The 27,675-nt window shown below is 42.6% G+C and overlaps 1 protein-coding gene across 1 annotated transcript in view; it reads right to left on the bottom strand.

The window, feature by feature from the left end:
• The window catches only part of rasgrf2b (Ras protein-specific guanine nucleotide-releasing factor 2b), a 247,634-nt gene that overhangs the window by 182,002 nt on the left and 37,957 nt on the right, over positions 1-27,675 (bottom strand). Inside the window, exons 2-3 of the mRNA XM_038988743.1 lie at positions 11,069-11,175; positions 10,440-10,587 (exon numbers count right to left, since the gene is read on the bottom strand). Of these exons, the coding sequence (XP_038844671.1) occupies positions 10,440-10,587; positions 11,069-11,175 (255 nt within the window). The remainder of the gene's footprint in view (positions 1-10,439; positions 10,588-11,068; positions 11,176-27,675) is intronic.

Below are 27,675 nucleotides of genomic sequence, written 5' to 3'. Positions count from 1 at the left end.
CTATTAGGGTGCCCATGTTTACGGATTTAGGGTTGTACCTGGTGGGTTCCTTGATGATTTGTGTGAGATTGAGGGCATCAAGCTTAGATTGTAGGACTGCCGGGGTGTTAAGCATGTTCCAGTTTAGGTTGCCTAGCAGCACGAACTCTGAAGATAGATGGGGGGAAATCAGTTCACATATAGTGTCCAGAGCACAGCAGGCGGCAACGGTGAGAGACTTGTTTTTAGAGAGGTGGATTTTTAAAAGTAGTAGTTCAAATTGTTTGGGTACAGACCTGGATAGTAGGACAGAACTCTGCAGGCTATCTCTACAGTAAATTGAAACACCGCCCCCTTTGGCCGTTCTATCTTGTCTGAAAATGTTGGAGTTAGGGATGGAGATTTCAGAGTTTTTGGTGGTCTTCCTAAGCCAGGATTCAGACACGGCTAGGACATCCGGGTTGGCAGAGTGTGCTAAAGCAGTGAATAAAACAAACTTAGGGAGGAGGCTTCTAATGTTAACATGCATGAAACCAAGGCTATTACGGTTACAGAAGTCATCAACAGAGAGCGCCTGGGGAATAGGAGTGGAGCTTGGCACTGCAGGGCCTGGATTCACCTCTACATCACCAGAGGAACAGAGGTGGAGTAGGACAAGGGTACGGCTAAAAGCTATGAGAATTGGTCGTCTAGGACATCCGGAACAGAGAGTAAAAGGAGCAAGTTTCTGGGGGCGATAAAATAGCTTCAAGGTATGTATGGTAGGATGTGAATACAGTGCAGGTAAACCTAGGCATTGAGTGATGATGAGAGAGATATTGTCTCTAGAAACATCATTGAAACCAGATGTCATCGCATGTGTGGGTGGTGGAACTGAAAGGTTGGATAAGGCATAATGAGCAGGGCTAGAGGCTCTACAGTGAAATAAGCCAATAAACACTAGCCAGAACAGCAATGGACAAGGCATATTGACATTAAGGAGAGGCATGCTTAGCCGAGTGATCATAAAGGTTCAGTGAGTAGTGAGGTTGATTGGGGTCACGGCGATTCAGACAGCTAGCCGGGCCATGGGTAGCAAGCTGGCAGAAGATGGAGGTCTGTTTTTAGCCACCTAGTGCGTTTCCGTCGGTAGATTAGTGGGGTTCCCTGTGGTAGAGGGGACCAATCCAATTGGCAAAATAGTTATAGTGGCCCAAGAAAATTGTCCGATAGACCTATTCAGATAGCAGCCGATAAGACAGCTAACGATTAGCGGGCCGCAGATGGGCGTTCAGGTTACGTTGCGACGGAGGGGACAGTTGGATAACTCCCTCGGGCAGATAACGTCGGTGGTCCAGTCGAGAAGGCTCGATGGGGCTCCGCATCTGCAGTAAAACGTGTCCGGATATGTTATTGTAGCCCAGGAGTGGCTGATGGAACTCTTCAGCTGGCTAGCTCCGGAATAATTGATGTTTGCTCCGGAACCAGCGTTAGCCAATAGTCACTCGGATAGCAGCTAGCTAGCTGCAAGATCCAGGTGTAAATGTCCAGAGCTTGCGGTAGAAAATAGGTCCGGTATGCTCTGGTCTGAGTCGCGTTGTACAAAACTGGCGATAGCTTTTCGAGCTAAAGGATAGCTGATGACCGCCAACCGTGGTTAGCTGAATACTAACGTTAGCCAGTGAACTTATTTTTTTTTAATTGGTGAGACGGGTTGCAGGAGAGTGTTTTGAAAAAGATATGCGAAGAAAATATGTAAATATATATATATATATATATATACACTGCTCAAAAAATAAAGGGAACACTAAAATAACACATCCTAGATCTGAATGAATGAAATATTCTTATTAAATACTTTTTTCTTTACATAGTTGAATGTGCTGACAACAAAATCACACAAAAATTATCGATGGAAATCAAATTTATCAACCCATGGCGGTCTGGATTTGGAGTCACACTCAAAGTTAAAGTGGAAAACCACACTAGAGGCTGATCCTACTTTGATGTAATGTCCTTAAAACAAGTCAAAATGAGGCTCAGTAGTGTGTGTGGCCTCCACGTGCCTGTATGACCTCCCTACAACGCCTGGGCATGCTCCTGATGAGGTGGTGGATGGTCTCCTGAGGGATCTCCTCCCAGACCTGGACTAAAGCATCCGCCAACTCCTGGACAGTCTGTGGTGCAACGTGGCGTTGGTGGATGGAGCGAGACATGATGTCCCAGATGTGCTCAATTGGATTCAGGTCTGGGGAACGGGCGGGCCAGTCCATAGCATCAATGCCTTCCTCTTGCAGGAACTGCTGACACACTCCAGCCACATGAGGTCTAGCATTGTCTTGCATTAGGAGGAACCCAGGGCCAACCGCACCAGCATATGGTCTCACAAGGGGTCTGAGGAACTCATCTCGGTACCTAATGGCAGTCAGGCTACCTCTGGCGAGCACATGGCGGCCCCCCAAAGAAATGCCACCCCACACCATGACTGACCCACCGCCAAACCGGTCATGCTGGAGGATGTTGCAGGCAGCAGAACGTTCTCCACGGCGTCTCCAGACTCTGTCACGTCTGTCACATGTGCTCAGTGTGAACCTGCTTTCATCTGTGAAGAGCACAGGGCGCCAGTGGCGAATTTGCCAATCTTGGTGTTCTCTGGCAAATGCCAAACGTCCTGCACGGTGTTGGGCTGTAAGCACAACCCCCACCTGTGGACGTCGGGCCCTCATACCACCCTCATGGAGTCTGTTTCTGACCGTTTGAGCAGACACATGCACATTTGTGGCCTGCTGGAGGTCATTTTGCAGGGCTCTGGCAGTGCTCCTCCTTGCACAAAGGCGGAGGTAGCGGTCCTGCTGCTGGGTTGTTGCCCTCCTACGGCCTCCTCCACGTCTCCTGATGTACTGGCCTGTCTCCTGGTAGCGCCTCCATGCTCTGGACACTACGCTGACAGACACAGCAAACCTTCTTGCCACAGCTCGCATTGATGTGCCATCCTGGATGAGCTGCACTACCTGAGCCACTTGTGTGGGTTGTAGACTCCGTCTCATGCTACCACTAGAGTGAAAGCACCGCCAGCATTCAAACGTGACCAAAACATCAGCCAGGAAGCATAGGAACTGAGAAGTTACATTGTGTTGTTTAAGTGTTTCCTTTATTTTTTTGAGCAGTGTATATACATGGGACAAGACAAGACGAGGGCAGCTGGGAGCTGAGGGGGGTCGGTAGCAGGCGGCAACAGTGAGGGACTTATTTCTGGAGAGATTAGTTTTTAAAATTAGAAGTTCGAACTGTTTGGGCATAGACCTGGAAAGTATGACAGAACTTTGCAGGCTATCTCTGCAGTAGATTGCAACTCCTCCCCCTTTGGCAGTTCTATCTTGACGGAAAGTGTTATAGTTGGGTATGGAAATCTCAGAATTTTTGGTGGCCTTCCTAAACCAGGATTCAGACACGGCAAGGACATCAGGGTTGGCAGAGTGTGCTAAAGCGGTGAGTAAGACAAACTTAGGGAGGAGGCTTCTGATGTTGACATGCATGAGGCCAAGGCTTTTTCGATCACAGAAGTCAACAAATGAGGGTGCCTGGGGACATGCAGGGCCTGGGTTTACCTCCACATCACCCGAGGAACAGAGGAGTAGTAGGATGAGGGTGCGGCTAAAGGCTATCAAAACTGGTCGCCTAGAGCGTTGGGGACAAGGAATAAAAGGAGCAGATTTATGGGCGTGGTAGAATAGATTATGGGCATAATGTGCAGACAGGGGTATGGTGGGGCACGGGTACAGCGGAGGCAAGCCCAGGCACTGGGTGATGATAAGAGAGGTTGTATCTCTGGACATGCTGGTCTCAATGGGTGAGGTCACCGCATGTGTGGGAGGTGGGACAAAGGAGGTACGGAGAGGTACGGAGAGTGGAACTACGGGGTCCATTGCAAACCAAAACAATGATAACTAGCCTGAACAACAGTATACAAGGCACATTGATATTTGAGAGAGACATACAGTAAGGCATAAAGTGATTGCAGGTCTTGATTGGGAGAGCTAGCTAAAACAACAGGTGAGATAACAGCAGCTAGTCAGCTAACACAGCAACAGCAGGTAAAAATGGCGACGACTAGGCAGAGAGGGTCGAATTAACTACACACAGAGCCTGAGTTAAAACACAGAGCCGACAGATAAAACACAAATAAACAGAATGGAGTACCGTGAATTAATGGACAGTCCGGCAGGCATCAGCTATGTAGCCAAGTGATGATAGTGTCCAGGGGGCAGCCGTAGATGGAGCAGGGAAGCCGCCACTAAGCTAGCACGCGGCGTTTAAAGTTAGTAGCCCGGGGGGTGGTCTGCTCAGACGGAGGGGGTCTGCTCAGACGGAGGCCGGTTGAGGGCACAGCGAATGGGGTATTCGTCTGCAGACCAGACGTGGTCGTGTCGACAGAGAATCCAAGCCGGATGGCGATGGCGAAAGAGAGGTTGTGATTGTAGAATTGTGTTTGCTAACTGGTGCTAGCTTCGTGGCAGTGGCGCTAGCTGCGCTAGCTGCGCTAGCTGCAAGCTAGCTGTGAGGATCAGAAGTAGCGTTGTCGAGAGACAGTCCGATGCTCGTAAATTGGTGAGTAATATCCAGGCTAATAACAGGGCTGGTGTCTGTGCAGAAGGTAAAAGCTGCTAGCAGCGGCTAAAAATGGCTAAATAGCTTGTAGCTGATTAGCTGGTTAGCTACTGGGGGTTCTTAAATGTGTTCCAAAGTTAAAAAATAATAGCGATTCCGTATCACATTGGGTGAGGTAGGTTACCGGAAGGTATAATCGAATTAAAAATCGGAAAGAGATTTTTTTTAATAATAATTAAAATATATACAAGAAATACGAAAAATACAAACGTACACGAGAGGACTAAACAAACACGTCTACACTGCTACGCCATCTTGGAACCAACATTAGTGAGGTCGATTTGTGCACAGGGGCATTGTCATGCTGAAACAGGAAAGGGCCTTCCCCAAACTTTTGCCACAAAGTTGGAAGCACAGAATAGTCTACAATGTCATTGTATGCTGTAGCGTTAAGATTTCCCTTCACTGGAACTAAGGGGTCTAGCCCGAACCATGAAAAAAAGCCCCAGACCATTATTCTTCCTCTACCAAACTTTACAGTTGGCACTATGCATTTTTAACCTCTCTGCGCACAGATCCCTTTAGCGGGATCATTTCCCTAAACAACCGCTGAATTGCAGGGGGCCAAATTCAAAAATATTACTAAAAATATTTATAATCATGCAATCACAAGTGAAATATACCAAAACACAGATTAGCTTGTTGTTAATCCACCTATCGTGTCAGATTTTTAAAATATGCTTTACAGAGAAAGAAATCCAAGCTTTTGTGAGTGTATCAATCAATGCTACAACAGCTAGCCCCAAATTAGCATGGTCACGAAAGTCAGAATTAATCGCTTACCTTTGATAATCTTCGGATGTTTGCACTCACGAGACTCCCAGTTACACAATAAATGTTCTTTTTGTTCGATAAATATTACTTTTATAATAAAAAAACGCCATTTGGGTTGCGCGTTATGTTCAGAAAACTACAGCTTCGTTCCGGTGCTGAAAGGCAGAAGAAAATTCCCAGACGTATCAGATTCAAAAATATTACTAAAAATATTTATAATCATGCAATCACAAGTGAAATATACCAAAACACAGCTTAGCTTGTTGTTAATCCACCTATTGTGTCAGATTTTGAAAATATGCTTTGCACCGAAAGCGATCTAAGCTTTTGTGAGTGTATCAATCAATGCTAGAACAGTTAGCCTTATATTAGCTTGGTTAGCTTGGTCACGAAAGTCAGAAAAGCAATAAAATGAATCGCTTACCTTTGATAATCTTCGGATGTTTGCACTCACGAGACTCCCAGTTACACAACAAATGTTCTTTTTGTTCGATAAATATTACTTTTATAACAAAAAAACGCCATTTGGGTTGCGCGTTATGTTCAGAAAACCAAAGCCTCGTTCCGTTCGACGAACATTCCAAAAAGTATCCGTAATGGTTGTAGAAACATGTCAAATGTTTTTTATAATTAATCCTCAGGTTGTTTTTAACAAACATAATCGATAATATTTCAACCGGACCGTAACCTATTCAATAAGAGAGAAAAAGAAAAATGGAGAGCTCCCCTCTCGCGCGCAGGAACTATTCAGAGGACACCTACTTTTGACTACTTTTGAAAAATCTCGCTCATTTTTCAAAGTAAAAGCCTGAAACTATGTCTAAAGCCTGGTCACAGCCTGAGGAAGCCATTGGAAAATGAATCTGGTTGATACCCCTTTAAATGTTTTCCTGGCACTAGCCAAACCCAGATTTGTCCATCGGACTGCCAGATAGCGAAGCTTGATTCACTGTGAATGGTGATCTAATGCTTGTGTGCAGCTGCTTGGCCATGTAAATCCATTTCATGAAGCTCCCGACAGTTCTTGTGCTGACGTTGCTTCCAGAAGCTGAGCCGTTGTTGCTCCTAGATGTTTCCACTTCACAATAAGAGCACTTACAGTTGGCAGCTCTAGCAGGGCAGAAATTTAACTAACTGACTTGTTGGAAAGGTGGCACCCTATGACAGTGCCATGTTGAAAGTCACTGAGCTCTTAAGTAAGGCCATTCTCGAGGTCATCCAAGAGGTGGCCGGTTTTTCCTTCGCCCTAATCTCACCAGGGCTCCCCCTCTCCTCCCTGCTTTTGATAGGGTTAAAACATTAAGTTTAGGCATTCATTACAAATGGTTAAGGTAAGGGTTAAGTTTTGGAATATAAAAAAAATATAAAAAATTGTGTCTACCACTGGGACTGAACACACACCCTTCGGATCTGGCGTCATGGGATTACACCAATCCACCACCATTTAGCAAAACCCAAGCCCCTAGGTGCGGGTTTTGAAGACATTTCCCGACGTCCTCAGGACATGGACAGACGTCCAATTTCGAAGTCAGTCTTGAGCAATCTGGCTGGCCTATCGTGCACTATATAGAACCTAGGGTGCCATTTGGGATTCAGATAAAATAGTAATAGTAGGATAGAACCGCTACAGGAGAAGGGCTCATACACCAGTGATCATTAGCAGAGTCTTATACTGTAAGACTATTAATTGGCATATTGAAACATATCTGAACGTTTTCCCAATGTTTAAACAGCAAATAAAACAAATGGAATCTGATCTTTTGAGTTTTGATTTATACCATATATGTACATGGTTCTCAATTCTGATACAACTCCGATTCTCCATTATGCAATCTTTTTTGTTGTTGCATGTAACCTGCCGTTACCACAACAACCACCACAAAATTTAAAGGAACAGTGATAGGATGTCTGCATGATATTTCAGAGGCTACATCAGTGTGAATGCACAAATATGATATGGGTTACATGTAAAACTGAGCGTGGACAGTCAGACAAAAAGATTGGATATGAGAAAAAAATCTGAATTGGCTTCATAGGATGACTGTGTAAACATAGCATATAGTGTTTTGATTTGAAATGCTGTGGCTTGTGGTTGAGGAGAAGTCCAAATTTAAAGACAGGAGATGGCAGAGGTGCGCTAATAATAGTAGGACTGTACTATTCAACTCTAATCTACAGATGAGTAGTGAGCTTTCAGGCACTAGCAGCTGCAGGGGGATTCACCCAAGTGGGTGCTACTTGTTGGCAGTGAAGGAGTTCTACCTACAAAGTCAAGTGGCTATGCTACGGGATGGATGTGGATGGCTGTGAGGAAATCGTCGACGGCAAGGTGCGCTCCTGAATCGCTCCGGACCTGTCTTCTGACCAACTATTCCCCCCTGGCTGTGACCGCAATGATGCTCCATCCCTGTGACCGTGATTCTGCCTCCCACCACCCGATGCTACCAAAAGAAGCTGCTTCAGCTCCCATGCCGACTTCCTGACATTGCTTCAGTAACCTTAACCATTCTGGCTTCCTGATTTTGTTTAATTGTATGTTCTTTACTTTTGTGTGTATTGTATTAATATTTTGTATGCTCATGGATTTCAGTTTGTATTGTCTGCTTTAGTATATAAAAACTTGAGTGTAATAAAACTTGAAATAGTGTAAATATCTCTGATTATGGCTATAATAGTCACATTAAATGGCAATCCATCGATATACAATTCTCTAGAATGTGGCGCATTGTCAGGTGTGTGTGTGTGTGTGTGTGTGTGTGTGTGTGTGTGTGTGTGTGTGTGTGTGTGTGTGTGTGTGTGTGTCAGGCTGTGGGCGTTTCCACGTTAGATAAGCATCAGATTTCCTCTTCACGGACACTCTCCTGCCACCACACACACACACGTAACTGTGGGTTATCTGCCTGTGACTGCCTAAGCAAATCATGGTTTAGCTCAGCGATACAGCAGCAGTATCCCACAGCACTCTCACAAAGCCTCTACACACTCTACCTCACTGTGACTGTACATTACTGTGGTGGGGGAAATCAAAAACATTTCATTAAATGTTTAATTTATTACATTTATTTGACAGGGACAATGCACATCAATTAGCATTTCTGTAAATGTGGCAGATTTTCCAGCTTAGTTTTTTTTAGCTATTTGTCAACTGTAGTCCCTGGGCAGGTATATAAAAGCACTTAAAATGGAATCATAAAAATGGTACATTTGTTTAAACATTGTGCATACATGGCTGATTGTCCTTCAGCCACACTCTCAACCATTGGCAAAGGATTGATAGGTTGCACAGCTCCATAATATCAATGGTCGATGTGTTCCAGACGTGAGGCTCTGCTTTTTCTTTACACGCTAACCTAACATGGCTGATAGAAATCAGCCTATTGTAACGCTTGTCGTGGTTGGAAGAAGAGGAGGACCAATGCACAGCGTGGTAAGTGTCCATATTGTATTAATACGAATAATGAACACCGAACAAAAACAATACAACGACAAACGAACACTCCTGTACGGTGAAACAAAACACAGAACAAAAAAATAATCACCCACAACACACAATGACAAACAGGCTACCTAAATATGGCTCCCAATCAGAGACAACGACTGACACCTGCCTCTGATTGAGAACCATACTAGGCCAAACACATAGAAATAGAACAATAGAACAAAACATAGAAAAAACAACATAGAATGCCCACCCCAACTCACGCCCTGACCAAACCAAAATAAAGACATAACAAAGGAACTAAGGTCAGAACGTGACACCTATCAATTCCCGAGATTAGGCTGGCAATACTATAGTGCCTATAAGAACATCCAATAGTCAAAGGTATTTGAAATACAAATGGTATAGAGAGAAACAGTCCTATAATTCCTATAATAACTACAACCTAAAACTTCTTACCTGGGAATATTGAAGACTCATGTTATAAAAGGAACCACCAGCTTTCATATGTTCTCATGTTCTGAGCAAGGAACTTAAACGTTAGCTTTTTTACATGGCAAATATTGGACTTTTACTTTCTTCTCCAACACTTTGTTTTTGCATTATTTTAACCAAATTATTTATTTGAGACTAAATTGATTTTATTAAGTTAAAATAAAAGTGTTAATTTAGTATTGTTGTAACTGTCATTATTACAAATATATATATAAAAATCGGCCGATTATTCGGTATCGGCTTTTTTTGGTCCTCCAATAATCGGTATTGGTATCGGCGTTGAAAAATCATAATCGGTCGACCTAATTTAAAACTAGCGTTAGGTTGGACCCTTTTAAGATTCATGATTACCAAACACTAAACTAAGTAAAACGCTCAGTGGGAACTCAACATCCAGTTTCTCAAATCAAATCACTGCAAAATGTTGGACGCACACACACGCACACACACACGCACACTGTAGTTTTAATTTCCTTCTACCAACTGTCTGACATCGATCTCATCCATCCAGGTCTCACTGACTGTTTACTCCAGGAACAATTAGGACTGTTCATCTAATTATCACTAGCCAACACATTGTCACAGTGTGTGTGTGTGTGTGTGTGTGTATGTGTGTGTGTGTGTGTGTGTGTGTTGCATTATTAACGCTGCATTTATCACCCCCAAATGAACCGCTAAAGACCTTTCCCTCAGCTTAGCGAGAAGTTAACTCTACACAAACGTGTATGTTCCTCTTTGCATCACTCATTGACTGGCGCTGACTGGAGACTGATCACAGTGTGTATGTGTTTGCAACTTGTCAGAGCAGAAATGTCAATAAAGCGAATGCATATGCCGTCACCAAGGAGACGAGAGGTGGTGGTCTAAAATCAAGGCTTAGAGAGACAGCTCGACAATGACAGAGGGGGAGGAGAGAAAGATTAATAATGAAAGAGGGAGAGAAAGAGAGATGGAGTTGGAGAAGAGAGAGGACAGAGCTAAAGATGAAGAGAGGGCAGAGAAGGAAAGAGACATACAACAATACAGAAAGAGAGAAGAGATAGAGACAGAGAAAGAGGAACAGACAGAGGTAGTGTGTTTTGAGTGCCAGTGTGCTTGCAAGCACCTCTCCTTTGAGCCTCTCTATCTCTGTATCCTGATCCTCCAATTGAGTGCGTAGTTGGTTGGCTGCCACCTTCTCTGTCTCCACAATCTGGACCAGGTGGATGTACTTTTGCATCAAGACCTCACGCTCAATGATAATGTCAGAGTAGCTGAGGAGACAGACACACAGGGATGATGTCACCGAGGGACCCTGGAGGACAGAAATACTCAATCCCGAATAGACCCTGCCCCCAAAGCACTAGGTCCTTGTGTATATCTGACAGGACTGGAAAGGTATAATAAACAATATTTTTGTGGCTCTATACACAGAGGCAATGAGGGAGAGAGAAGAGAGAAGAGAGGGAGAGCAATGAGACAAACAGTGGAAGGAGGCCTGATAGAGAGAGGATGAGAGGGAGGAGTAAGAAAAAGGTTGAGTGGGAGTGAAGGCACCTGGGTTCTGAGAGATAAGCAGGAGGGGGAAGCAGGAGGGGGGTTAAGAATGAGAGATGTAGAACAGGCAGGTCCCATGGCTATGTACAGGTATACCCACTGGGCTCTGGCTTGGTTGTTATGCAGACACAGCAACACACAACCATCCCTTCCCCTTCTCTCAGGAGGGTCTCTGTCTCTCTCGAACACACACAGTACCTGGCCTGTTGGATGGCCTCCACCCATTCATCACATTCATTCTCCTCCTCAGTCCGTAGCTCCAGAGGCTTCTGTCCATCATGGCCAAACACGATCAGGAAGTAGTGCTGCAAGAAGAGAGAGAGTGAGTGAGAGAGAAAGAGTGGGAAAGAGAGAGGGGTACTGTAGGTGCCAACACACCTCAACATTACTGAACAGGCTAAACATATAGAAGGAGAGGAAACAAGTCAATGACATACATATGCGCAGACGCGCTGGCACAAGCACCCACACACACACGCGCGCGCACACACACCAGACAGGCTTGGGCTCAGCAACAGTAGAGCCAGGGGTCAAAAGAGTAACCATCAGCTTTGGCCTCACACGTCAAATACACACACACTTGCGCACGCTCGCGCATATGGTTTGTCTGTACACAAACAAACACCCAGAAAGATTGTGTGTGTATGTATAGACTGCAAGCGTGTCCTCCTGACACAAACAGGCTGTAACAGGGACACACACTGCAGGCATGAACTGAGCCAAAGGACATGGTGACGTGGAGACTGCATCCCAAACAGCACCCTATTCCCTTTATAGTGCACTATTTTTGACCAGTGCCCTATCCATGGAGAGAGTCTGCTGGCTGAGAAAACGATATATTACACTTAAATAGCCTATGATCATCAACATCAGCCAGCCTGCTCTTTTCTTTCACACTTTCTCTCACTCCCACTTCCCTCTCGCTCCCATTATCCTTGCTGAATTTCCCTGCCTTCTTAGCCTGGACACGAACCAGGCTTCCCTAAAACGGGAAGCCTGGGGAAGTTCCATGGCAGAAATCAGCTAAAGAGGGGACGGAACCCAGTGTAAATCAGTGACGCCTTGCAACATGTCAAACCAATCAAATGCCTTGCTTGGGCAGAGCTCCAAAGCACAGATTAGTGCTGTCAGAGCAACAGTGCGTGGGGACAAAAAATATCATCAAAACAAGCACTGATGACAAAATATTTTTGAATGTTTGCGGCACACTGGTTTTCACAGCATTTCTCTGTTATTTCGAGATGAGCTAAAACTGCAGCAATATGGAAGAAATGGTCTACAATGTTGGACATATCAATATTTTAAATGTTAACATTTCTAAAGTGATATTTGGCTGTAAAGGCTAGCATTAGGGACAAAAAGTAGCTAGCCACAATGAGGTTCGTTTTGAGAAAAGTCAGCTAACCTTGCAAGCTACCTAGGTAAAACGAACTAGCTAGCTCCTAGCTAGTTCAATTTCTCTCACAATTATAAAGCCTAGAAGGTTAACTATGTGTTATGAATTTTATGAATAATGACTAAATGCTGTATACATTTAACGTAGAACTATAACTAACATAATTATACCCTGTCTCTGTGTAATGATAAATAATGTTTGTCCATAAGAAAGAGGGACTGTTAGCAGGCAAGGAACTGTGGCAGACAACTTGTGACCACTGTGGAACTGATAACAGGGAAGGAAGTCTCCCCACCCAGGGAGGGGAGAAACCTTGGGCTTGTAGTAGATTGTATAACAGGTGGCAGGCAATGTATGAGTAGGAGAAGACCTGTGAACTATATTGTCTGAGAGGAGTAGGGACATTTATGACAAAATGAGAGGTATATAAACCAATGTACAGGAAATGATAAGGAGAGCTCTCGTAAATAAACATTCTGACTTTTGTAGACTGGCCTCTGTCTGTTTCATTTCAACAAGAACCTTACAAATTCTTGGTAACAGACCGAGTAGTTTAATTGAAGTTCAGTTTATGAACATTGAGAACACAATTTTCTTGCTAGCAACATTGCTGAAATGCATGAAATAAAATGAACCTTATAAAATGTTACCTGTAATGCTCATCTCCTATAGCATAATCGTAATCTGTTTATTTTCATACTGTACCTAAATTACAAGGGTTGGATTTGCACTAAACTATTTTATATGTCAGCACTTAAAAGGCATGTACAAAATCTGGTATATGGTATACATTGTCTACTGGTATCATTTTAAATTGAGAACATATAGCTCAACATGTAAACAATGTGTGAGTATAGCTATTCTCTGCTTCAGATGACAGATGCCCATACGGCCAGTAATGCCATCATACTGTAGGCCTATACCATATGATAAGAGCTAATATACTGAGAGAGTGACATTAAAATAAAACAGATTGTAGGTCTTACAACTAGACAAAAAGGAAATGTTCATTTGAGAATACAACACAGAGACATTAAAGACAGAACCCATTCCCCTCTTTATTGCAGGATTGTGATATGTGCTTAATCAACATTGACACTAGTTAATTTTGAATAATAGTTAAAACAATTAAAACAAGTTTAAAACTTCACTTCAAAGAATCAACACTTCATCACTTCAAAATGCAAAAAATAAGCTAACTTGTATGTAAAGTTTAGACATCTTAGTCTAAACAACAATACATAATTGAGTAGTACAAGTAAGCTTTTATTACCAAAGCATCATCTCAGGTGAACTGTATTTTTTAACTGTATTTTTGTATGCAACATTTGCTAACATAGGTAGGCCTACACATATAACCGATGTCATGGCATATAGAATATACCCTTAGTCTTTTGGGACATTCATTGGGACAGCTCTCTTCATCTGCAAACAGGCTTTCACAGCTTTTGATATCTGAGGAGAGAAAACATCACAAAGAAACAGGCTTCATTTTACTCAAATTAGACTGCACTGAATAAATATTTTGTGGCATTATATCTATGTCCTCAAAGTTCCCCCCTCTAGGGACTGGAACTGGAGAATCCTTTCATAATGTCCTCCCACAAAGTTACCTGCCCTATCCAGTAGCCTACACTTTCCCTTTATAGACAGCTGGAGCTGCAATTTCACCCTCTTCCATGGCTGTTATCTGCAAATACATTTGGAGACTGTTTTTAATTTAGAATGGTTATATTAAGATAGCTAGCTAAAAGGAAGTTAGCTAGGTGATGACATTTAATTAAACTGAATAAAAAGAAGAAACTATACTATGAAACAAAGATAAATTATATAAAGAATGATAGCAAAATGGATCCATAATGAATAAAAATGGCAGACGATATTGCCACACCTATTGCTTCAATCTAAGCCTACTAGAAAGTGCGTGCCCTCAGGCTACCCAAGAATGGTAAAGCCCCCTTTACTAGCTCAAATAAATCAAATCAAATGTTATGTCACATGCGCTGAGTACAACAGGTGCAGACCATACAGTGAAATGCTTACTTAGAAGCCCTAACCAACAATGCAGTTAAAAATAAATAAAATAAATAAGAAAAAAAAGTTACAAATAATTAAAGAGCAGCAGTAAGATAACAATAGCGAGGCTTTATACAGGGGGTACCGGTACAGAGTCAATGTGCGGGGGCAACAGTTAGTCGAGGTAATTGAGGTAACATGTACATGTAGGTAGAGTTATTAAAGTGACTAAGCATAGATAATAACAGCGAGTAACAGCAATGTAAAATTTGCACATAGTCTGGGTAGCCATTTGATTAGATGTTCAGGAGTCTTATGGCTTGGGGGTAGATGACCTAGACTTGGAGCTCTGGTACCACTTGCCATTCGGTAGCAGAAAGAACAGTCTATGACTAGGGTGGCTGGAGTCTTTGACAATTTTTAGGGCATTCCTCCGACACTGCCTGGTACAGAGGTCCTGGATGGCAGGAAGCTTGGCCCCAGTGATGTACTGGTCCGTATGCTCTACCCTCTGTAGTGCCTTGCGGTCGGAGGGAAGTGCGTATGGTCGGAGGCCAAGCAGTTGCCATACTAGGCAGTGATGCAACCAGTCAGGATGCTCTCAATGGTGCATCTGTAGAACCTTTTGAGGATCTGAGGAACCATGCCAAATCTTTTGTCTCCTGAGGGGGAATAGTTTTTGTTGTGCACTCTTCACAACTGTCTTGGTGTGCTTGGACCATGTTAGTTTGTTGGTGATTTGGACACCAAGGAACTTGAAGCTCTCAACCTGCACCACTATAGCCCTGTTGATGAGAATGGGGGCGTGCTCGATTCTCCTTTTCCTGTAGTCCACAATCATCTCCTTTGTCTTGATCACGTTGAGGGAGAGGTTGTTGTGCTGGCACCACACGGCCAGGTCTCTGACCTCCTCTCTATAGGCTGTCTTGTCGTTGTCGGTGATCAGGCCTACCACTGTTGTGTCTGGCCCTGCGGCCTTGTGAATGTTGACCTGTTTAAAGGTCTTACTCACATTGGCTGTGGAGAGCATGATCACACAGCTGTCCGGAACAGCTGATGTTCTCATGCATGTTTCAGTGTTACTTGCCTAGAAGCGAGCATAGAAGTAATTTAGCTCATCTGGTAGTCGATTATTCAGCCTGTTACCAACCCTTAGTGAACTTTTTAAGATTTTGTTTTGTTGTTGATCAGATACAATTCTATTTTACAGTAAACAAATTGACAACAGACTTTCAGCATGTTTATAGGGAAGCATATTCAACAAGCACAGCACTTACACAAATGACTGATGATTGGCTGAGAGAAATTGATGATAAACAGATTGTGGGGGGCTATTTTGTTAGACTTAATTTAACAGTATCAATCATACTCTGCTGCTGGAAAAACGTATTGTATATATAATGGCTTTACACCCCCTACTATATTGTGGATAAAAAGTTACCTGTCTAACAGAACACAGAGGGTGTACTTTAATGGAAGCCTCTCCAGGTAGAATCACAAATTCCCCAGGGCAGCTCTATAGGCCCCTTAATATTTTCCATTTCTAGTAAAGCCAGTGTGTCTATGTATGCAGATGACTCAACACTATACACATCAACTACTACAGCAACTGAAATACTTAACAAAGAGCTGCAGTTAGTTTCAGAATGGGTGGCAAGGAATAAGTTAAAAAACTAAAAGCATTGTATTTGGGACAAATCATTCACTAAACCTTAACAACAGTATCAACAAGGCAGGTCCTACAGGCCCGTTTTGTCGCACCTGGACAACTGTTCAATCGTGTGGTCAGGTGCCACAAAGAGAGACTTAGGAAAATGTCAATTCAATGTACACAGAGAGCTAATATTAATAATATGCACGTCAATCTCTCATGGCTCAAAGTGGAGGTGAGACTGATTTCATCACTACTTGTTTTTGTAAGAAGTGTTGACAAGCTGAATGCACCCATGCACCTCGGACACCCATGCACACCCCATAAGACATGCCGCCAGAGGTCTCTTCACAATCCCCAAGTCCAGAACAGACTACGGTACTACATAGAGCCATGACTACATGGAACTCTATTCCACATCAAGTAACTGATGCAAGCAGTAAAATTAGATTTAAAAAACAAATTTAAAAAACACCTTATGGAACAGCGGGGACTGTGAAGCAACACAGACATTGGCACAGACACATGCATACACACACGATAACATACGCACTACACACACATGTACACGTGGATTTTGTACTGTAGATATGTGGTAGTGGTGGAGTACGGGCCTGATGGCACACAGTGTGTTGGGAAATCTGTGAATGTATTGTAATGTTTTTTAAATTGTTTAAACTGCCTTAATTTAGCTGGACCCCAGATAGAGTAGCTGCTGCCTTGGCAGTAGCTAATGGGGATCCATAATAAATACAATTACAATTACACAAACACTAGCTAGCACACATACTCTACACACACGTACATTGTAATATTGTTGTATGGTGGTATTATACATTTTGTATTGTAGATATGTAGTGGTGTAATAATGTTATATGATGTACTGTTTTATCTTTAGTTTTTTGGGATGCAAAGTGCCTTAATGTATTTGGACCCCAAGAAGAGTAGCTGCTACCTAATAAATACAAATACACAGTCACTTAGCTAAACAGTGTCTAAAGTTTAGCAGCTCAGTTGAGTTAGCCGACTAGCTATATTTAAAACATTTATTTACTTACATGAATAGGTTCTCCCACTGCCTCTGTTTTTTGAGTCGTTACAAAAACAAAATAATGTCCAATCTTCATTATATTTTCGGTGGTAGTAAAGTACAGCCATGTGGACGAATGGAGACAAGGAAAAAAGTGTGTTTGTCACCAGAGCGGTTAAGAACATGTTGTGATGTTTGATTTTCCCAGCTTAAATCTACTTTCAATTTCAATAAATATAAAATTGCAGACTGTCGGCCACACTTGATAACTTGAAAACTAGCACGTGAAACTAGCATAGGCAACACATACTAGGACGGAAAACAGTGACACATAAATTATAACACAAAGCACTCCTTCTACGGGCGCGTGGGGGAGGGTTATTGAAATGTAACATCCAATAAAAAATCTTGTCCCAGCGGACCATTCAAACTGTTTTTGCAATACAAAATTCTTCAGACCTCCAAGGGAGGTGTCACTGTTTTCCGCCAGACTACTGCCTTCCGTAACCTACTATCCCACACACAGTGTACTTAAATGAGCTGACACACACACACACACACACACACACACACACACACACACACACACACACACACACACACACACACACACACACACACACACACACACACACACACACACACACACACACACACACCAGGTATTGGGTGAAGCGGTAGAGACTTTTATTCAAATTGTCATGTCCTGGGGCTGTGGTTTAGCAGAGTAGCTGCTTTTCAAAGTCAGCGAAGAGAACAGAAGAAAAGACACAACTGACTCTCTCTTCTTCTCATCCTCCTCTTCCCTCTCTCAGCATAGAGAAGATTGCGGCTCCCACATTCTCCTTCTCTACTCCCACTTCATCTCACGCACCTCCACCTTTCCCTCACTCTCCTCCTCCTCTCTTTGCATTGCACCTTTCCACCCACTCCAGCTGTCCTCTTCCTTCTCTTTGCCGCTCTCCTCTCGTCTTCTCCAATTTGCTCCTCTTCAAAATTCTTAACGCTCACCCTTCTCTCTGTCTCTCTCTCTCTCTATTCCCCTCTGTTAGTGGTACAGGGGGGAATGAAACCGAACAGAATCCAGAGAACATCTATCCATGCTCTGTTTTCATGTCACCTTCATATAAGCCTTTACATAAAGCCTGTATAGTGTTCTCCATCAACGATGATCTGTGCTGTCATACTGCCTCGCTTATAGGGAGAGGACAGATAAAAAGAAAGAGGAAGAAAAAGAGGAAGAGAAATAATGAGAACAAGAAAGGAAGACACAAGAGACAGATAAAGAAAGAGAAAAATAAATACATATAGAGAAAGAAATGGAAAGAGTTATAGAGAAAGTGCAAGTGAGAGAGATACAGAGAGATAGATGGGTATCGAGTGAGACAGAGCTATCCTACATACAGTATATAATATCTTAACGGAGTGCTGTGCACATTTCCTAACTGTGTCACATCGCCTAACAAAACTATTTCCATGGCAACAAGATATTCAGCGCCTGCATGTGCTGTGTTTCACAGTGATTTATATTTCCGTTCGTTTACCTCTTGACCATCCATCCCTTAATTTATCTTTTACTTTGAGTACTTTTATATCAGAGAAGTGATGAGGAGAGGAGAGGACACCCACACAAAGCACGGCTGTTAGGAATTTTGTTAATAATAACTAAAACAATTTCTAGAAAACTATAACTAATTGAACTCTGCACGCCTAGTGAAAAGAGATTTGTGCTGTGGGTTATAAAATAAGCAAAAAGGGTCGTTAAACTATGGTTGATCTGACCCAACTTAGCCCTGGGATGTTTAGATAAGGAAGTGAGTAACTTTTTAGGTCTTCCATTATCTTGAGTTGTCTGCTAAAGTGGTAATAAATTATAGTGAGCCTTCAGGAGAATAGATTATATTGTGTGTCATGTGTGTGTGCTGGGAAGTTGGAATGAACTTTTGAGCCTGTTTTATATTGGTCAGGACGAGGAGATTTATTCTATAACCTATGACGTCATATCTTGTATATAAACTGTTGTTTATGGTCAAATGGTAGCGTGCTCCGAGAATAAATACTATTATCTAATTTTAATAAGACTGTATCCTGTCTATTTTATGTTAATAAGTATCTTACAAATTCTTATAAATAGACAGATTGAATTTAATTAATGAGTACATTAGAGGAATTATTTAATTCCCTCAACAACGGCCCATAAAAAAAAATATATTAAAGTTGATGTCTCACGTGATATAAGTTGCACCATGGATACACTTCAAAAACATACTTACAGAAGTCACAGAAACAACTAATAGAGATTACAATGTAAATTGTGCATACAATGCGTTTCAATAAGTCTTCTTCCAGCAGAGCAACGGTATGTAACAGGAAGTAAGAATGTAATATTCCAATTTGTTATGCTATGTTGCATAACATAAAGGGAGTTTGGGCATAAACACACATAAACACACATAAACACACGCCACGGGCAGTTTTCCATCTTTAGGCTAGTGGGCTGGTCTAAATCAGTGTTTTTGCACAGGATGATAATTATTTGGCTTATAAAAGCCTTTAAGATCCCGAACAGTCATTCTGATTGCCATGTAAAATAGCTTTTGGAGTGACTAAAACATCACCCATAATATTTTTTCGAAAAAGAAATGCTCACAATTTGATGTCAAACTACCAGGAGGCCTGGAAAGACAGACTGAGTGGGTGCCCCCACTGGTGCCCCCACACATTGACTCTGTACCGGTACCCCCTGTATATAGTCTCACTATTGTTATTTTACTGCTGCTCTTTGACTACTTGTTACTTTTATTTCTTATTTTTATTCGTATTTTTGAAACTGCATTGTTGGCTAGGTGCTTGTAAGTAAGCATTTCACTGTAAGGTCTACTACACCTGTTGTATTCAGCACATGTGACTATTACAATTTGACATCAAAACTATGAAATAACACATATGGAATCATGTAGTGACCAAAAAAGTGTTAAACAAATCAAAATATATTTCAAATAGCCACCCTTTGCCTTGATGACAGCTTTGCACACTCTTGGCATTCTCTCAACCAACTTCATGAGGTAGTCACCAGGAATGCATTTCAATTAACTAATTAAGGTATGCCTTCTTGTCACGTTCTCTGTTTTGTCTTTGTTTTAGTGTGGTCAGGGTGTGAGTTGGGTGGGTTATCGATATGTTGTGTTTCTATGTTGGGTTTGTTGTTTGGCCTAATATGGATCTCAATCAGAGGCAGGTGTTTGTCATTGTCTCTGATTGGGAACCATATTTAGGTAGCTTGTTTTGTGTTGGGGTTTGTGGGTGGTTGTCTTCTGTCTTTGTGTTCATTGCACCAGATAGGACTGTTTCGGTTTTGCCACATTTGTTATTTTGTATTGTGTTCATGTTCAGTTGATTATTATTAAAACATGGACACCTACCACGCTGCGTATTGGTCCGATCCCTGCTACACCTCCTCTTCGGCTGCCGTTACACTTCTTAAAAGTTCATTTGTGGAATTTATTTCTTTCTTAATGCATTTGAGCCAATCAGTTGTGTTGTGACAAGGTAGGGGGTATACATAAAATAGCCCTATTTGTTAAAAGACCAAGTCCATATTATGGAAAGAACAGCTCAAATAAGCAAAGAGAAACAGCAGTCCATTATTACTACGTTGTAGCTCAAGCGTCTGGTGTACAGTAAGGAAAACAGTGTAAAGGGGGGTTTAATTGTTAATTGAGAGGTCTGTGTTGAGCCTCTCTACTCTCTTTATAATAGTCTAGAAGGGTCTGTTCATATTGTGTTCTGTGTCTCTCTAAAGACCATGTTCCTCAGCACTTGAAACAATTACACATATGGGGAACAGAGATGCCACACAATGAGAGGTGGAGACAGACAAACAATGGAGAGCGTTACACCCTCACAGAATGAGACACATACACAAATAAAAAAAATAGACAAGCGCACACACATTTAGACAGACACACAATGAAGAATGGAATGCCTCTTTGTTCTAAAACTAATTTCAAGACAATCATTATAGTCCCAGAGCGTGAGAAAGAGAGAAGAGAGAGATACGGCACGATACATGAAACAATGAAACTCATTCTGGCTCCGTGCGCACACAGGTTAGTCATTATCAGAGGTGACATGACAATGACGTCAGGGTGATAAAAGGTTGTTTTCTTAGAGGGAACAAGTTGGAGCTCTAATTTGAGGTGTTCATAGATATATGGAATAGAAAGATGATGACCAGAAATATGATTTAATTCCAGAAATACCCAAATAAGAGGAAATTCAATCAGCTCAGCTGCCCACTGAAGATGTAAGAGTATTATCATCCCAAGGGCAGTTCGGGCAAATGCCAGATGGGCCGGTCCATCTTTAGTCCTGTGGGCCCATCTAAACATGGGGTTTTAGCACAGAATTATCATAATTGGGTTAATAATAGGAGCCTCAAGGACAAAAATGGGACAGTGTGTTAGAAATTCCTGGGCCGTTTTCTGGTCCCAGTCCATCCCTGGACCTGGCCTGGTGGTTCAGTAGAGTCTGATTTAGACATTGGAGAAGATGAGACCTGGGGGGACACAGTCCGTCTCATCTACACCTGCATCATTGCATGTGTTTTCTCTCTCAGTCTGGTAGGACACATAGGCCTACACACACAAGGGTAGCCTCAGAGAATAATATTGACGTATATGCTGATTCGGTGAGGGAATTTATAAGGAAGTGCAAAGGATATTTTGTTCCCACTGTGAGTATTAAAAGCTACCCTAACCAGAAACCGTGGATAGATGGCAGCATCGCGCAAAACTGAAAACGTGAACCACCGCATTTAACCATGGAAAAGTGACTGGGAATATGGCCGAATACAAACAGTGTAGTTATTCCCTCTGCAAGGCAATCAAACAAGCAAAATGTCAGTACAGAGACAAAGTGGAGTCGCAATTCAATGGCTCAGACATGAGACGTATGTGGCAGGGTCTACAGACAATCACGGACTACAGCCACGTCACGGACACCGAAGTCTTGCTTCCAGACAAACTAAACACCTTCTTTGCCCGCTTTGAGGATAATACAGTGCCACCAATGTGGCCCGCTACCAAGGACTGTGGGCTCTCCTTCTCCGTGGCCGGCGTGAGTAAGACATTTAAACATGTTAACCTTCACAAGGCTGCCGGCCCAGACAGCATCCCTAGCCGCATCATCAGAGCATACACAGACCAGCTGGCTGGTCTGTTCATGGACATATTCAATTTCTCCCTATCCCAGTCTGCTGTCCCCACATGCTTCAAAATGGCCACCATTGTTCCTGTACCGAAGAAGGAAAAGGTAACTGAACTAAATGACTATCGCCCCGTAGCACTCACTTCTGTCATCATGAAGTGCTTTGAGAGGCTAGTCAAGGATCATATCATTATTTGCTTACCCCCCCAATAGGTCCACAGACAATGCAATCGCCATAACACTGCACACTGCCCTATCCCATCTGGACAAGAGGAATACCTATGTAAGAATGCTGTTCATTGACTATAGCTCAGCATTCAACACCATAGTACCTTCCAAGCTCATCATATACCTAGAGGCCCTGTGTATCAACCCCGCCCTGTGCAATTGGGTCCTGGACTTCCTGACGGGTCGCCCCCAGGTGGTGAAAGTAGGAATCAACATCTTCACTTCGCTGATCCTCAAGACTGGGGCCCCACACGGGTGCGTGCTCAGCCCCCTCCTGTACTCCCTGTTCACCCACGACTGCGTGGCCATGCACGCCTCCATCTCATCAAGTTTGCAGACGACACAACATTAGTAGACTTGATTACCAACAATGACGAGACAGCCTACAGGGAGGAGGTGAGGGCACTCGGAGTGTGGTGTCAGCAAAACAACCCCTCACTCAACGTCAACAAAACAAAACAAAGATGATCATGGACTTCAGGAAACTTCTGTCCCGTCCACATCGACGGGAAAGCAGTGGGGAAGGTGGAAAGTTTTAAGTTCCTCGGTATACACATCACGGACAAACTGAAATGGTCCACCCACACAGACAGTGTGGTGAAGAAGGCGCAGCAGTGCCTCTTCAACCTCAGGAGGCTGAAGAAATTTGACTTGTCACCTAAAACCCTCACAAACTTTTACAGATGCACAATGGAGAGCATCCTGTCGGGCTGCATCACCGCCTGGTACGGCAACTGCACCACCCACAACCGCAAGGCTCTCCAGAGGGTGGTGCGGTCTGCACAACGCATCACTGGGGGCAAACTACCTGCCCTCAGGACACCTACAGCACCCGATGTCACAGGAAGGCCAAAAAGATCATCAAGGACAACAACCACCCAAGCCACTGCCTGTTCACCCCGCTACCATCCATTCAGAAGGCGAGGTCAGTACAGATGCATCAAAGCTGGGACCGAGAGACTGAAAAATTGCTTCTATCTCAAGGCCATCAGACTGTTAAACAGCCATCGCTAACACAGAGAGGCTGCTGCCTACATACAGACTTGAAATCATTGGCCACTTTAATAAATGGATCATTAGTCACTTTAAACAATGGCACTTTAATAATTTTTACGTATCTTGCATGACTCATCTCATATGCATATACTGTATTTTATGCCATCTATTGCATCTTGCCTATGCTGCTGTCATTGCTCATCCATATATTTGTATGTATATATTCTTATTCCATTCCTTTACTTATATGTGTATTAGGTAGTTGTTTTGGAATTGTTAGATTACGTGTTAGATATTGCTGCACTGTCGGAACTAGAAGCACAAGCATTTCGCTACACTCGCAATAGCATCTGCTAACCATGGGTGTGTGACCAATAAAATTTGATTTGACCACACACACACACACACACATTTGATTTTCCAGGTCTGAATCCGTTGCTAATTTGAAAGAAAGAACAAAGCGCAAGCAGACACTGCAGTTCCCAAGGAACGAGTAGCCTTATGTGGGCTCGACCAAGAAGTAAAATGAACACACACACCAAGTCCTCCCTCACACTGATGGCTGAGTTATTGTTTTATGTCAGAGTACCTGCAGGGAGAATTACAATTACAGAGAACCATAATAGAGAAGAGCACCATCTGTGTGTGTGTGTGTGTGTGTTGCCAGAAACGAACAAGAGTGACAGAAATCTACACACTCTGGTGGTATGTACTTATCCCGCTAGATAAAACATAATGCTAATAACAACCAGCTGTGTCTGTGTGTACGCGCATGCTTGCACGTGCATGCGAGCGTGTGTTTTGTGAGTGTACATTTTCCACAGGCAAAAGCATCATCTATAACATGGATCAAAAACAGTATGCAGTACATTTTTTTTTTTTATGAAATCAACATGAGCTGTTAAAAATATTATTGGCCACTATCAGAGCCAGAGCAGAGTTAATAAAACAATAAAAGTCATTGGTGGGGAGAAATGTTCTGGAGATAACTAGGGTAAAGGGGTGTGTTCATTTTTTCCATTCAACACTCCTCTTTACCAGACAAACAAGGCATTCTAGGAGCATTATATTTATACACTTATCATGCATGCCAGGGTGAAATTTCCCCTATATAAAGATATAGGATCGGCATCCCTCCCCCAATCCTAACCTTAAATCATTAGTGGGCGAAATTCAAAACTGACCCAAGATCAGCATTTAGGGGCAAGTTCATTCCACTCCCTATCTCATACAGTTTGCTAAATTACTCTAATCCAGGGCTCTCCAACCCTGTTCCTGGAGAGCTACCCTTCAGTAGGTTTTCGCTCCAACCCCAGTTATAAATAACCTTATTCAGCTTATCAACCAGCTAATTATTAGAATCAGGTGTGCTAAATTTGGGTTGAAGCAAAAACCTACAGGACTCTAGCTCTCCAGGAACAGGGTTAGAGAGCCCAGCTAATCTGTCAATTGTTTTTCTTCTCCAATCTACTGTACCACCACTACTCAGTCAGTACATCAGTACTTGTGGCTGGTAAAAGGATAATATACACTATGGCTGGAGTGGTGTAAAGCTCACGTCAATGGAGCAGTGGAAACGCGTTCTCTGGAGTGATGAATCATGCTTCACCAGCTGGTAGTCTGACGGACAAATCTGGGTTTGGCGGATGCCAGGAGAACGCTACCTGCCCCAATGCATAGTGCCAACTGTAAAGTTTGGTGGATGAGTGGTGGAAGAGTGGAATAATGGTATGGGGCTGTCTTTCATGGTTATGGCTAGGCCCCTTAGTTCCAGTAAAGCGAAATCTTAAAGCTACAGCATTCAATGACATACTCTAGACGATTCTGTGCTTCCAATTTTGTGGCAACTGTTTGGGGCCCTTTCCTGTTTCAGCATGACAATATGCCAGTGCAAAAAGGGAGGTCCTTACAGAAATGGTGTGTCGAGATTAGTGTGGAAGAACTTGACTGGCCTGCACAGAGCCCTGACCTCAACCCAATCAAACACCTTTGGGATGAATTGGAACGCAGTCCACAAGCCAGGGCTAATCGCCCAACATCAGTGCTCGACCTCACTAATGCTCTTGTGGTTGAATGGAAGCAAGTCCCCCAGTAGAGTGACGGCTGTTATAGCAGCAAAGGTAGGACCAACTCCATATTAATGCCCATGATTTCGGAATGAGATGTTCTACGAGCAGGTGTCCACATACTTTTGGTCATGTAGTGTATGTTCAGGGTTACTGTCACTCAGAACTCCACACAACACAACAACACAAACGGTAGAGTACATAGTAGAATACCTTCCTAATATTTTTTGTATTGTATTTATTAAGGATCACCATTAACCTGTTTGGGCTGCAGGGGCAGTATTGAGTAGCCAGATAAAAGGTGCCCATTTCAAACGGCCTCGTACTCAATTCTTGCTCGTACAATATGCATATTATTATTACTATTGGATAGAAAACACTCTCTAGTTTCTAAAACCGTTTGAATTATATCTGTGAGTAAAACAGAACTCATTTGGCACAAACTTCCTGACCAGGAAGTGGAAAGTCTGAAATCGAGGCTCTGTTCTAGGTCCTGCCTATAAATGGGCATGATACGTATTAGTATACATGCACGTCATACACCTTCCCCTAGATGTCAAGAGGCAGTGAGAGAAGAAATTGAGTGTTTATCTTGGTCTGAAGTGGAATAAATCCTCTTGGAATGACGTGTCACCCATTTCCTGTTTTCAGGAAGGCGCGAGAAGGAACCGGGGATTGCCTTCTGAAAAGCTGTCGTTATAGGCGACGACTATCTCCGGCTTTGATTTTATTTGATACATGTGACAATATCATCGTAAAATATGTTTTTTCAATATAGTTTAATCAGATTATTTAAATTTTTTCGGGAGTTTTGCCGTGTTCCGTTCTCTTCCGTTTGTTGACATGGAGAGATTCGCGCCACTTGGCAAGTGTGCTTGCTAAATCGAGAGGGAAAAAGGCCGTTCTAAATCCAAACAACGATTGTTCTGGACAAAGGACCCCTTGTACAACATTCTGATGAAAGATCAGCAAAAGTAGGACCCATTTTATGATGCTATTTCATATATCTGTCGAACATGTTGTGCTAGTCGTTGCGCCCAGCTTTTGGGTACTCTCTCGCTATACCTAAGCTGTAATGAAGTTATTTTTAGAATTCTAACACGGCGATTGCATTAAGAACTAGTGTATCTGTCATTTCCTATACAACATGTATTTTTTAGTTATGTTTATGAATAGCTATTTGGTCAGAATATGTGTGTCAGAAAAAGTGTCAGAAAAATATCCGGACGTTGTGGGAAAAATATGCTACATTAGCACAATGTATAACCACTGATTTCAGCTCTAAATATGCACATTTTCGAACAAAACATAAGTGTATGTATAACCTGATGTTATAGGACTGTCATCTGATGAAGCTTATCAAGGTTAGTCAAAAATTATATATCTTTTGCTGGTTTGTTACGATCGCTAACCTTTGCTACTGGGGAATGGCTTGTGTTTCTGGCTATTGTGGTAAGCTAATATAACGCTATATTGTGTTTTCGCTGTAAAACACTTAATAAATCGGAAATATTGGCTGGAATCACAAGATGCCTATCTTTCATTTGCTGTACACTATGTATTTTTCAGAAATGTTTTATGATGAGTATTTAGGTATTTGACGTTGGTGTCTGTAATTATTATGGCTGCTTTCGGTGCAATTTCTGATTGTAGCTGCAATGTAAACTATGATTTATACCTGAAATATGCACATTTTTCGAACAAAACATAGATTTATTGAATAACATGTTATAAGACTGTCATCTGATGAAGTTGTTTCTTGGTTAGTTTGGTTGGTTCTTGGTTAGTTAGGTTGGCTTTGTGCATGCTACCTGTGCTGTGAAAAATGTCTGTCCTTTTTTGTATTTGGTGGTGAGCTAACATAAATATACGTGCTGTTTTCGCTGTAAAACATTTAAAAAATCGGACATGTTGGCTGGATTCACAAGATGTGTACCTTTCATTTGCTGTATTGGACTTGTTAATGTGTGAAAGTTAAATATTTCAAAAATATATATTTTGAATTTCGCGCCCTGCACTTGAAGTGGCTGTTGTCATATTGTGGCCGGCCTCGGGCTTGCAGCCAGAAGAAGTTTAACTGCTGCATGATATCATCTCTAGTTTGTGAAATAGACGCCTCACAAGTCCTCAACTGGCAGCTTCATTAAATAATACCCGCAAAACACCAGTCTCAATGTCCACAGTGAAGAGGCGACTCCGGGATGCTGGCCTTGA

This window comes from Salvelinus namaycush, chromosome 1, assembly GCF_016432855.1.
Source record: "Salvelinus namaycush isolate Seneca chromosome 1, SaNama_1.0, whole genome shotgun sequence".
In the NCBI taxonomy this organism is placed as follows: domain Eukaryota; kingdom Metazoa; phylum Chordata; class Actinopteri; order Salmoniformes; family Salmonidae; genus Salvelinus; species Salvelinus namaycush.
This window is presented reverse-complemented; position numbering and strand designations above follow the sequence as displayed.